This window comes from Macadamia integrifolia, chromosome 13, assembly GCF_013358625.1.
Source record: "Macadamia integrifolia cultivar HAES 741 chromosome 13, SCU_Mint_v3, whole genome shotgun sequence".
Taxonomy (NCBI): domain Eukaryota; kingdom Viridiplantae; phylum Streptophyta; class Magnoliopsida; order Proteales; family Proteaceae; genus Macadamia; species Macadamia integrifolia.
Genome location: NC_056569.1, coordinates 18,443,822 through 18,454,502, shown reverse-complemented (window position 1 = coordinate 18,454,502; position 10,681 = coordinate 18,443,822). Strand labels below are relative to the sequence as shown.

At 37.3% G+C, this 10,681-nt stretch overlaps 1 protein-coding gene across 1 annotated transcript; it reads right to left on the bottom strand.

Moving 5' to 3' along the window:
- Positions 1-89: 89 nt before the first annotated feature.
- On the bottom strand, positions 90-405 carry LOC122058856 (40S ribosomal protein S28-like). The gene has a single exon (XM_042621555.1). The coding sequence runs from the start codon at positions 403-405 to the stop codon at positions 208-210; it is 198 nt and encodes a 65-aa protein (XP_042477489.1). The 3' UTR covers positions 90-207.
- Positions 406-10,681: the final 10,276 nt, after the last annotated feature.

The window sequence follows — 10,681 nt, the reverse complement described above, 5'->3', positions numbered from 1 at the left end:
TTTGTGTAGAAAAAATAGGAATTCCTCAAAAAAAGTCACTTAAAAACTATGATTGGAGTGACCCAGCCTCATTACAAGTTCAATACCGATGCTCCGAAAATTTGATTTCCAAGAGTTTCCATAATCACAAAAATCTAACTAAACCTTAGTAGGAGCTGAGACAATATGAAGAAATAAATAAAAACCTTAACAGTGAAGAACCAGCACTCAACGCAACCTCCGTGCTTCTCTTTTAGACTCAAGCAGGGTGAGAGTATCTCCCTCCCCGACAGGTCCCTTCACATTCCTCATAATAAAACGTTTCTGGTCATCCAAAAACGTGAGCCTCACCTGGGTCACCTGACCCCTAGACCCTGTTCGACCTATCACCTTCACCATGACTGCAAACTTCATCTGAGAGTCCATCTTGACTGAGCGAGACTACAAGGGTTTCGACAAAGGCCGTGAAGCGCGGCAGGCAGCAAGAAGGCAAAGGCGACCACGAGCAGCAATCCGTGGCTCTGGAGGGACGAGATGGCGCAAGGGTTTACAGCAAGGACTATAAGAGGAAGGGAAAAGGAAGAAGAAGAAGAAGAAGGTTCGGTGGGACTGATTGGTAGTTACAGCAGCAGGGAAACAGAAGAGACAAAGAAGAATGAGAGAAGAAGAAGAAGCGAGTTGCAGGTTCGGTTAAGGAAAAAAAAAGGAAGGAGAAGAAGAAGAAGAAGAAGAAGAAGGAGAAGGGAGGTGAGTCTCACCTGGGTCACCTGACCCCTAGACCCTGTTCGACCTATCACCTTCACCATGACTGCAAACTTCATCTGAGAGTCCATCTTGACTGAGCGAGACTACAAGGGTTTCGACAAAGGCCGTGAAGCGCGGCAGGCAGCAAGAAGGCAAAGGCGACCACGAGCAGCAATCCGTGGCTCTGGAGGGACGAGATGGCGCAAGGGTTTACAGCAAGGACTATAAGAGGAAGGGAAAAGGAAGAAGAAGAAGAAGAAGGTTCGGTGGGACTGATTGGTAGTTACAGCAGCAGGGAAACAGAAGAGACAAAGAAGAATGAGAGAAGAAGAAGAAGCGAGTTGCAGGTTCGGTTAAGGAAAAAAAAAGGAAGGAGAAGAAGAAGAAGAAGAAGAAGAAGAAGAAGAAGAAGAAGAAGAAGAAGAAGAAGAAGAAGAAGAAGAAGAAGAAGAAGAAGAAGGTGAAGGAGAAAGGAGGTGAGTTGCAGGTTCGGTTAAGGAGAAAGAAGGGAAGGAGAAACGGGTGGAGAGGGTTCGGCCATGGTAAAAGAGAAAAGAAGAGAAGAAGAAGAAGAAGAAAAAGGAAAAAAGAAGGTTGCAGGTTTGGAAGAAGAAATGGGAGGTGGCAGCCATGGAAAAGGGAAGGAGAAGAAGAGGAGGGAGGCGGCTGATTTTCTGCTACAGGGAAAAGAAGAAAGAAAGGAAGAAGAGATGGGGGAAGAGATAAAGAGAAGGGAGGAAGGATTAGGGTTCTTGGATCCTCTTCCAAGGGCCTAGATCTAAGGGATAAAATAATTAACAATTAAATAGAATCATAAAGCCAAATGTAAATTCAAAATCAATTTAAATTAAAACAAATCAAAAAAGGAAAAAAATAATTAAGTTTGAATGGACCTAATTACATCTAATTGAACCGGATAAAACTAAAATGAATATAATTAAACCAATTAAACAAAAATCATATTTAATTGAACCAAAAGACCTAAATAAACTAGATTAAATTAAGATGAATCTAATGAACCATATTAAACCAAATGAAACTAATTAAACTTAATTAATCTAAATGAACCAATTAATAATAAATTAGAACCTAATCTATTAAATTAGATAAAATAGTTCTAAATTGCAATTAGGAGAAGAAAAATACTTTAAACCCGGCTTTAATCAAGAAACAAGGGGAAATAACCCTTGTGCTTCAAGCCCCAAATTGAACCGAACCGGACTAGATCTCCCGGCTCAAGGAAGGATTATTCTGTTAAACTTTTAGACTTAGAGAATATTTGATTTTAGAGGGAAGAAGTTAGCCAAAACCTTGATGGGGCCATCCTCTCTCCCAAATTCTCAATTTTTTTCTCCTCCTCTTTGGAAGAGAGGAAGGGCTATACTTATAGCCTTGGGATTTGAGACAATTCTCTCTTATTTTCGATGTAGGACTAAAAAACTAGAGAGAATTGTTCAAAAAGGTTTGCTTTTAGACAAAGGGGTTTGGACACCATGTGCCACTCCTTGGTTGCTCAGAATGGAATCTAATACCGAACTTTGGAGTCAACTTTCGGGGGTCATATCTTCCAAATCGTTAGCCATAATTCGACGTGTAATATATCATTAAAAAGCTCAGTCCGAGCACCATCCAATGATGTGAGACACAATTGTGGTCTCGACCGAAGACCTTTACAAAATATGCATAAAGTAGGGGCCCAGATCATATAATGAAAGATAAAATCAGGTGTCAATTCGTATAGTTCTCACATCAAAGTGTAATGTCCGACCTGAGGGGACAAACAACAATAATCCACAACATCAAATTCTAATTTTTGAAAACATTTTCTCTTGAAAATTTATAGGAAAAAAATTGGTAATTTTCTACTCTAAGCTCAAAATTCTTCAAGTCTAAAATGTCCAACATGTAATTCTTCTTGTGTCATCATCACCAGGGGGTGATAAAATTAGGTGTCTACATCATCATCTAGTAACGCAAAATTGTATAGATTGATGATTGTGATCTATTTCTAACTACCGCCCTAAAACACATGCATCTAAAAGAACGTCCTAACCAACACAATTAGGGAAATTGGAATTGTAATTGAAATTAAAAACCTAAGCATTCACATTTATCCCTAACCATTCATCATCTAGGAATTTAAATACTCAAAGTAAATTAATAAAAAGCAATAAAGAAAAAGTAAAAGAAAAATGGCTGAAATAAAATAAATAAATAAAATAAAAGGGGAATAAAGCTAGAGAAACGCACACAAGTAGGTATCTCTACTTATCCCGAGGGACGCACCATAAATAATACGAGCTTCACTATTTGACCAGAGAGTACTCTTGCAAGGGCTTATCTACTTAGCTTTAGGGAAAGGGAGGCAATATAAATAATAAAAGTATTCCATAGCTAGAGAGGGGCAAAGCCAACACATCGCCTAGCCAAGGACCTTGGGGGAAGGGAAAGTATCAAAGTAAAACTGAAAATTAAAGTCCCAATTTAAGAATGATGGGTAGCAAGAAGAGGGAATGAGAGGGGGGATGAGAAGACTAATGTAGAAGCCTACCTACCGAACTTCAACTTTTGAATTAAAACTTGGTTGATTTGAAATACTACCAGCCCTAAAAATCAAATATGGAATAAATCAAATCTGAAATTGCTAGGCCTGGAGACAAAAATCTTAAAGAGAAACTTACACTTGAACAGAGACACACCAAAGCTTGGATCTTGTCACCTAGACCTAAGCCTTGAACTAGAAAATTAAAATTATCACAACTTGAATAATTTAAATAGTACAAACAAAAAAAGTAAAAGACTTTGCATCAATTAAATAAAACCAATTACAAAAGTGTTTGAAGCAAAAGCAAAGAAGAACTAGAATTAGAGTTAGAGCACAACCAAAACTAAAGACGAGAAGAAGTGAAGGATGCCCTCTCAAAGGCTTGGTCAACCCTCTTTTATAGGGAATAGAGGAGAGAAGAGAACGTTTTCCCTTGGTGGGTCCCTTAAGGTCGATTGTGATGAGGTGGAGGTTAGGAAAGAAGAGAGAAAAAAAAAAAAAAAAAAATAGGGGAGAAAAGGAAAGAAACGATTTGGGTTGGAGGGTAGGAAAGATAGGGAGATAAAATAGGAAGGATTTTGATTTCTTTGTCGTTTTTCTTCTTTTCTTTCTTTTTCAAACGTGGGCAGCCTCTCTTGGCTTGGACAATTTCCGTGATTTGTTAAATCTTCTAATTTATGTGGAAATCCCGTCCATGCCTTTGATTTTAAGTGAAAATTAGGAGAGAGGAGGACTTTCAACAAAATCTCCAAAAAGGTAGGAGGTCTTCAAAATCGTCTGAGGGGAGAGAGTGTGAAATATCCAAGTGAGTGGGTCTTCCATCTTTGTTGGCATCTTGGAATGTCTCTTATACCCCTAGAACAACTACAGATGGGCTGGACCTGCATCTTGGTTCTGTTCTGGTCCATTATTTTTTTTTTGCCAAAAAAGAATAATCACGTATACAGGTGCCAAAACGAATGTGTACTTTTAATGCGACTCGTCCATCTTGCTTAGAATTTCATTCTCTTCGCAGCCATAAAAAAAAAAAAAAGGGGGAACTCTTTAAATTTAAAATTGGAGATATGGCGGCCGATAGTTCCTAAGGTCTTATAAATGCAAAACCTACAAAAAGAAAGAAAAACCCAAGGTAGTTCCATTCCAAGTATGTAAGAATGCATGCTTTAGTACCTAATATTTCACACATAAATGTGCTCATCAACATGTACGGGATCAAGGCATTTGTGTGTGAGATTAAGTTGTGTCGAAAGATTCTATTTTTAAAGCTTAAATTAAAGTGCGCATAGGTGCAAACGTGGTCGACGCTTGAGATTCCATCTCTAGGAATCCCATTGGTTTAGAGAATCTATTTATGTTCACTGCCAAAATGCAAAATCATATCTGCTTGGGTGTTTGATCGTGAGTGAAGATTCTATTTACATGGATTTCCTTGCTTCCACAATGAATGATGCAATTTACGAGGATTCGACGATCGTCATTTCACCCACCTTTTGAAGGCAACCGAACGACCTTGGTTTGAGCACCGAGTTTGTGATGATGTGAAATGTCACGACGGACCTTGTTACACTTCAAAACATCATGATGGTATAATTATAGAATTGCCCCTAATCAATAGAATTTCAATAGATTGGAATTGAGATCCACAAAGTCTTGTGCGTTCTAGAGAGAAAAACATCCTTGTGCAAAGAAATCTTGATTTTTTTTTTCTTACAGAAAGAGTTTTGCACTAAAAGTATGAAGGATCAATCACATCCCTAGACTGCAAAGTAGTGGCATTAGAAGTAAGTGTTGCAGCAATTGGGCCATTGTAGTGGTCAAAATTTGTGGTGCTTATTGAGGAAGTATAAAATCCTAAAGGGTAGTCCTCAGTGGACGTAGGAAATATTTTCAAACCACATAAATCTGGTGTGATGTATATTTGTTAACTTTATTGCATTTTTTTAAGTGTGTGTACTACAGAGCGGTGGGGCACTTTCCGATAGACCTTGCCATTCATTGGTTGTGAGGTTGATGTACATATGTGATTGGTAAATTCTAGATTCCCCAGTCAATCGTGTTTATGCAATCCTCACAGGGCTTGGAACAGAAGTTTTGTGGGAAAGAATTTTTTTTAAGCACTGATTCAACACCCCCCCAGGTGCCTGGGTCATCAAGTGGTATTAGAGCTAGGTTACCCAAAAAATCTGAACACTTGGGTCAGTTTATTGAGAGTAAGAAAGATGGAATCGACTGATGGAAATAATAGTCATAGTAATAACAAGGGACCAAACTTTGACGGAATAAATTAAATTTTCTGGTGCATAAGGATTGAAACATATTTGAAGTCAATGGGCTACAATCTTTGAATATCAGTGAAGAATGCTATAAAATTCCTACAGGTAAAATAACATGTGAAGTTGAACTAAAGAAGTTTGAGAATGACTTCAAGACGAAGAATGTTCTTTTGAATGAACTAGTTAACACTGAATTTTCTAGGGTTATAGTATGAGAGCCTTTCAAGGAGATTTAGAGCAAACTATATACTATTCATGAAAGTGATGACAATATCAGAGAAGCTAAACTACAACATTATAAGTTATTGTTTGGAAGTCTGAAGATGTTTGAGGGTGATACTGTGCAATGCTTCATGAAAAATGGGAATGGAATCATTAATTCTATTCGAGGACTTGTATAGAGAATCATGGACAAAGTGGTAATGAAGAAGATCCTTAAATTCTTGCCTGACATATATACATCTTAAGTATCTACAATAGAAGAGTTTAAGGACCTGAATGAATTGTGTCAGTTGGATGCACTACATAGCATATTGATAGTGTATGAGATGAGAATGGTGAAGACTAAGCACATAGAGAAGGAGACTGCATTCAAAGCCATGAAGAAGCTGAAAATCAAGCAAGAGAGCGACTAGGAATCTGAAGATGAGTTGATTGCCTACCTTGCTAGGAAGTTCAAAAGTAGTAAAGTTTAATATAAGGGAAAACTTCCTTTGAAAGGCAAGAAACCTAAGTCAAATGATGAAGACACTCTAGCATCAAAGAGCAATTTCAAAAGAAGAATGGCAACTTAAAAAAGAAAGCCTAATTACAAAAAGAGACAGTGCTTCTTCAGAAGAATTATCAAAAGATGAGGAGTCTAATAATGAGAACCAAAAAAAAATCATGGTTTTAGCAAGCAATAAAAAACAAGAATAGGTCCCAATTGAAGTGTGAAAGAGTTTGGAAATATGTGGTGTTGTATGGCTAACCAAGTTGTTTAATAAGATTATTGATATGAGAAAGATGTCTGATAAATGGAAGAAAAGTATTGTAGTCCCAATCTACAAAAATAAAGATGATATTCAAAGTTACAATAACTATAGGGGAATAAAACTTATGATTCATACTAAGAAGTAGTGGGAGAAGGCAATAGAAATCCGCATAAGAAGAGAAACTATTATTCCGGGAACCAATTCGGTTTTATGCCTAGGAGATCCACGATGGAAGCGATTTACCTCCTAAGGATGCTTATGGAAAAAATTTAGAACATACAATAGAGATCTCATATGGTCTTCATCGATCTAGAAAAGGCCTACGATAGGGTTTCCAGTGAATTATTTGGCATGTATTAGAGAAGAAAGGGGTGTCAAGCAAATACATTGATATAATTAAAGACATGTATGGGGTGTAGTGACTAGTGTGGGATTTGTGGAAGTCAAGGTATTGAGTTTCCAATTGCAACCGGGTTACATCAAGGGTCCGCTATGAGTCCTTACCTATTTATGCTTTTCATGGATGATTTAAGTAGGAAAATCCAAGGGGAGGTGTATGATTTTTGCTGATAATATTATACTGGTGGGTGAAACAATGGCAAAGATCAATGATAAGTTGGAGTATGGAGATCTACATTGGAATTGAGAGGAATTAAGATAAGTAGAATGAAGATAGAATATATGATGTAGAACTTCAATCGAGTGAGGACCGATAATGAAGGGATGAAGATTGAGGGGAGAGAGATTCCATAAAGTGACTACTTCAGATATCTGGGCTTAATCCTAAACAAAGATGGAGAGATAGACAATGATATTTCACATTAAATTAAAGTTAGCTGGATGAAATGGAGATGTGTGTTTGAATTGTTGTGTGATCGAAGAATTCCTCTAAAGCTTAAAGGAAAGTTCTACAAGATAGTCATAAGACTGGCTATGATGTATGGCATAGAATTTCGCGCACTCAAAAAGTGTAATATAGATAAGTTGAGTATGACAAAGATGAGGATATTGAGATCGATGTGCGGTAAAACTCAGAGATAGAGTGAGGAATGACCAGGGTAAGAGCTAACTTAGGAGTTGCCCTTATTCAAAATAAGCTTAGAAAATGTTGATTAAGATGGTTTGGACATGTCCAAAGGAGGCCTTTGGATGCTCTAGTATGGAGGAGTGGTCATAACTAAATGGATGGAGCTAAAAGGGCTCAGGATATGCCAAAAAATGATCATTGATGAGCTGGTAAGGAGAGACATGCAAAAGCTAGGTCTTGACCCTAGTATGGCATCTAACAGAGCTATTTGGAGGACAAAGATTTGTGTTGTCGATCATTCTTAAGTGAGATGTCCTAGAGGTGTTGAGGTGCTTTGTTTCTTTCCTCTCCTTTCTCAGTTTTCTCTCGTTTTCTCTTTATTCACTCTTATTTCTTTTTCTTTTCCTTTCTTCCAACTAAGATCCATGTAGCCATCCCCAATTAGTTAGGATAAGGCTGAGTTGTGTTGTTGTTGTTGTTGAAGACAATGAAAAGTCTGATGAGGATAAAGAGTTTGGGAATGAAGAAGATTTGAAAAATATCTTCTAGTCCACTTTTAATGAACTCAAGTAGACAGAAAGAAAGAAAGGGGTTAAAGAAGCAGCTTGCAAAAGAGAGAGAAAATTAGTAAACTGAAGCTCACTATTGAAGAAATATAGAAGATTACTGAAGATATTAGCCTTAGCCTATCTTCCAAAGTTGATGAATGCTCCAAATAAGAAGAGAAATTTGTAAAGTTAAATATGGAACTTAAAAAGCTGAAAAAGAAGGACTACCTAACAGTTGCAACTGCACCCTCAACAGTACAACTGTAAATGGAAAGGGCAAGGAGGTTGGTACTAACGAGTCTAAAGACGATCCTCAAGTATGAAAAGAAGGCAACGTTATAGATAAGATACTTAATAAAGAAAAGACCTATCAATGATAAATTTGGTCTTACCTATGAAAATGGTGAATGTTCAAGTAATATGAAGACTAAAAGAAATGGGGCTGCAAAAAGTCCTGTGAGATTTGTCAAAGAGAAACAAAGGGGCTTACAAGTTGAAAAATCTAATAAGAAGAATACAAACAAAGATGGTTACACCACAGTCAGATATCAAAGGTCCAATGGCTATGCAAGGAACACTGGCAGAAACAAAGCTCCTTCTGCAATTAGTACTTTGGTTGTATTAGTGACACGGATTAGCAGAGTGCAGAAGAAAGTCCATGGCAGTGTCATTTACCAACAAGAATAGGTTTGCTCCACTGACAGAGGACAGTGTGGGAATGTTACTCATATCATAGGTATGGACACATTGTCAGAAATACTTCCCTTATAGAGGCATCCTAGAAGATATTTGAAGAAAAATCCTTCAAGGAAGCAAGATCAGAGCATTGGTTGAAGACTAAGTAAGGAAGCATGTCATAGCAGGAGAAAAGGCAATCTGGGTTGAGAAAAGGAAGATGGATGACAGCAATAAGTCTCTTACTGTATAGAAAGCAATCAAGGCACATAGTAAATTGCCACAGGGGATACTTGAAAGTGGATGCTCCACTCATATGACAGGTGATGAAGTTAGTTTTCTGAATTTAGATCAAGTAAAAGATGGATCAATGAGATTTGAAAATGATGACTGAGTCAAAATTGAAGGCAGAATTATAATCAACTTGGACAATGACAAAATAAATTCAAAGAATTTTCTACACGTTAGCATGTTGAAGCACAATCTTTTGAGTGTGAGTCATATAGGATAAAGTCCATGAATGGATTTATGTTTATTAAAGATGGTTGTGTGATTAAGAAGTCTAAGAATGAGAAGACAATGGCACAAGGATCAAGAACACCTGAAAAACATGTACATTCTTTTTTAATTTAGTGCTAATAATTACTTATTCAGTTAAGAGGATTACTTGAACAACTCTACAAGCACAATAGATGGTACGTGTACAAGGGGAGTAGATGAGTGAGCATAGAGACATCAAAACTCCAATAGGATAGGAACATATGATGGGCACTTCTATAGTTAAGTCTAAGCAGGGAGAGTTTCCATATAGTTAAGTCATCCTTTGCACTTTTTGTCAAAGAGGGAGATGTAGCACATAGTCGGACTAACTTTTTGGAGGAAGTTGCCAAAATTTTCAAAAGGAGATATTGCTGGCCAATTGGAGTTAGGTTGTTATTGTTGGCAACTATTGGATTATATTTGGAGGTATTCCGGTGATTCATGGATGTCACAGGTGTTTTGTTAACTTTAGAGAAGTCAGACAAAATGTCAGTGATACAAATAGGTTAGAATTAATCGTACAATGTTTAGAAATGCTACAGATGTATTCAGGCATGCAGAAATACTTTTGGAAGCCTATTATGTCCTCAAAAAAATTTTGGTAGAAGGTGAAAGTAGCAGGTGAAGACCCCGTATGGTAAAAGTTGCACTTTCGTAGGTTTATGTAGTGGCAATGTGTTTGGAGCTAATTTTGGAAGGCCTACTGGTAGATTTGGGTGGAGAAATCTACATGAAAAATGAATTTCATCAAGTCATGGTTCAAATGCAAGTTAAATCGTATCATTTGAGTTCGGATGGAGAAGATAACATAATTCGGGATGCACAGAAAAATAATCAAATTGAGAAGTTTGAAGGAGTTTGGATGAGTTTGGGATGATATTTTCCAGTTCTTCTGTAGATATATATGTGTAGTTAAGGTCCTCCTTATCACAAGCATGGTCTCGTAGACCACACTAAAAAAAATATTGTAAAAACAAGTAAGTTATGGAAAAGATATCCTTTTGGGCATTCTGGTAGTTTAGGTCTACTAATTTCGGTGAACTAGTATGCACCAGATCAAGGCATGTGTGGATGAGATTCAGCCAAGTCAAAAGATTCTATTTTTAAGCTTAAATTAAAGCACCCGTAGGAACAGTTTTTGTTCTCCTTTCCTTTACACTTTCTCTATAATGCATGAGTAGTAGCTAGTAGATGTCTGTAGAAACGCAACCCTAAAACGATGCAGAAGATAATGGAAAAACAAAACAAACAATGCACACGGATTTTACGAGGTTCGGCAAGGTTGCCTACGTCACCGGTGAGATGAGATCCTGCTTCACTATCAATGGAGAATAGGGTTACAGCGCTCGTCCTCACACCTCTCAGTATTGCTTGCA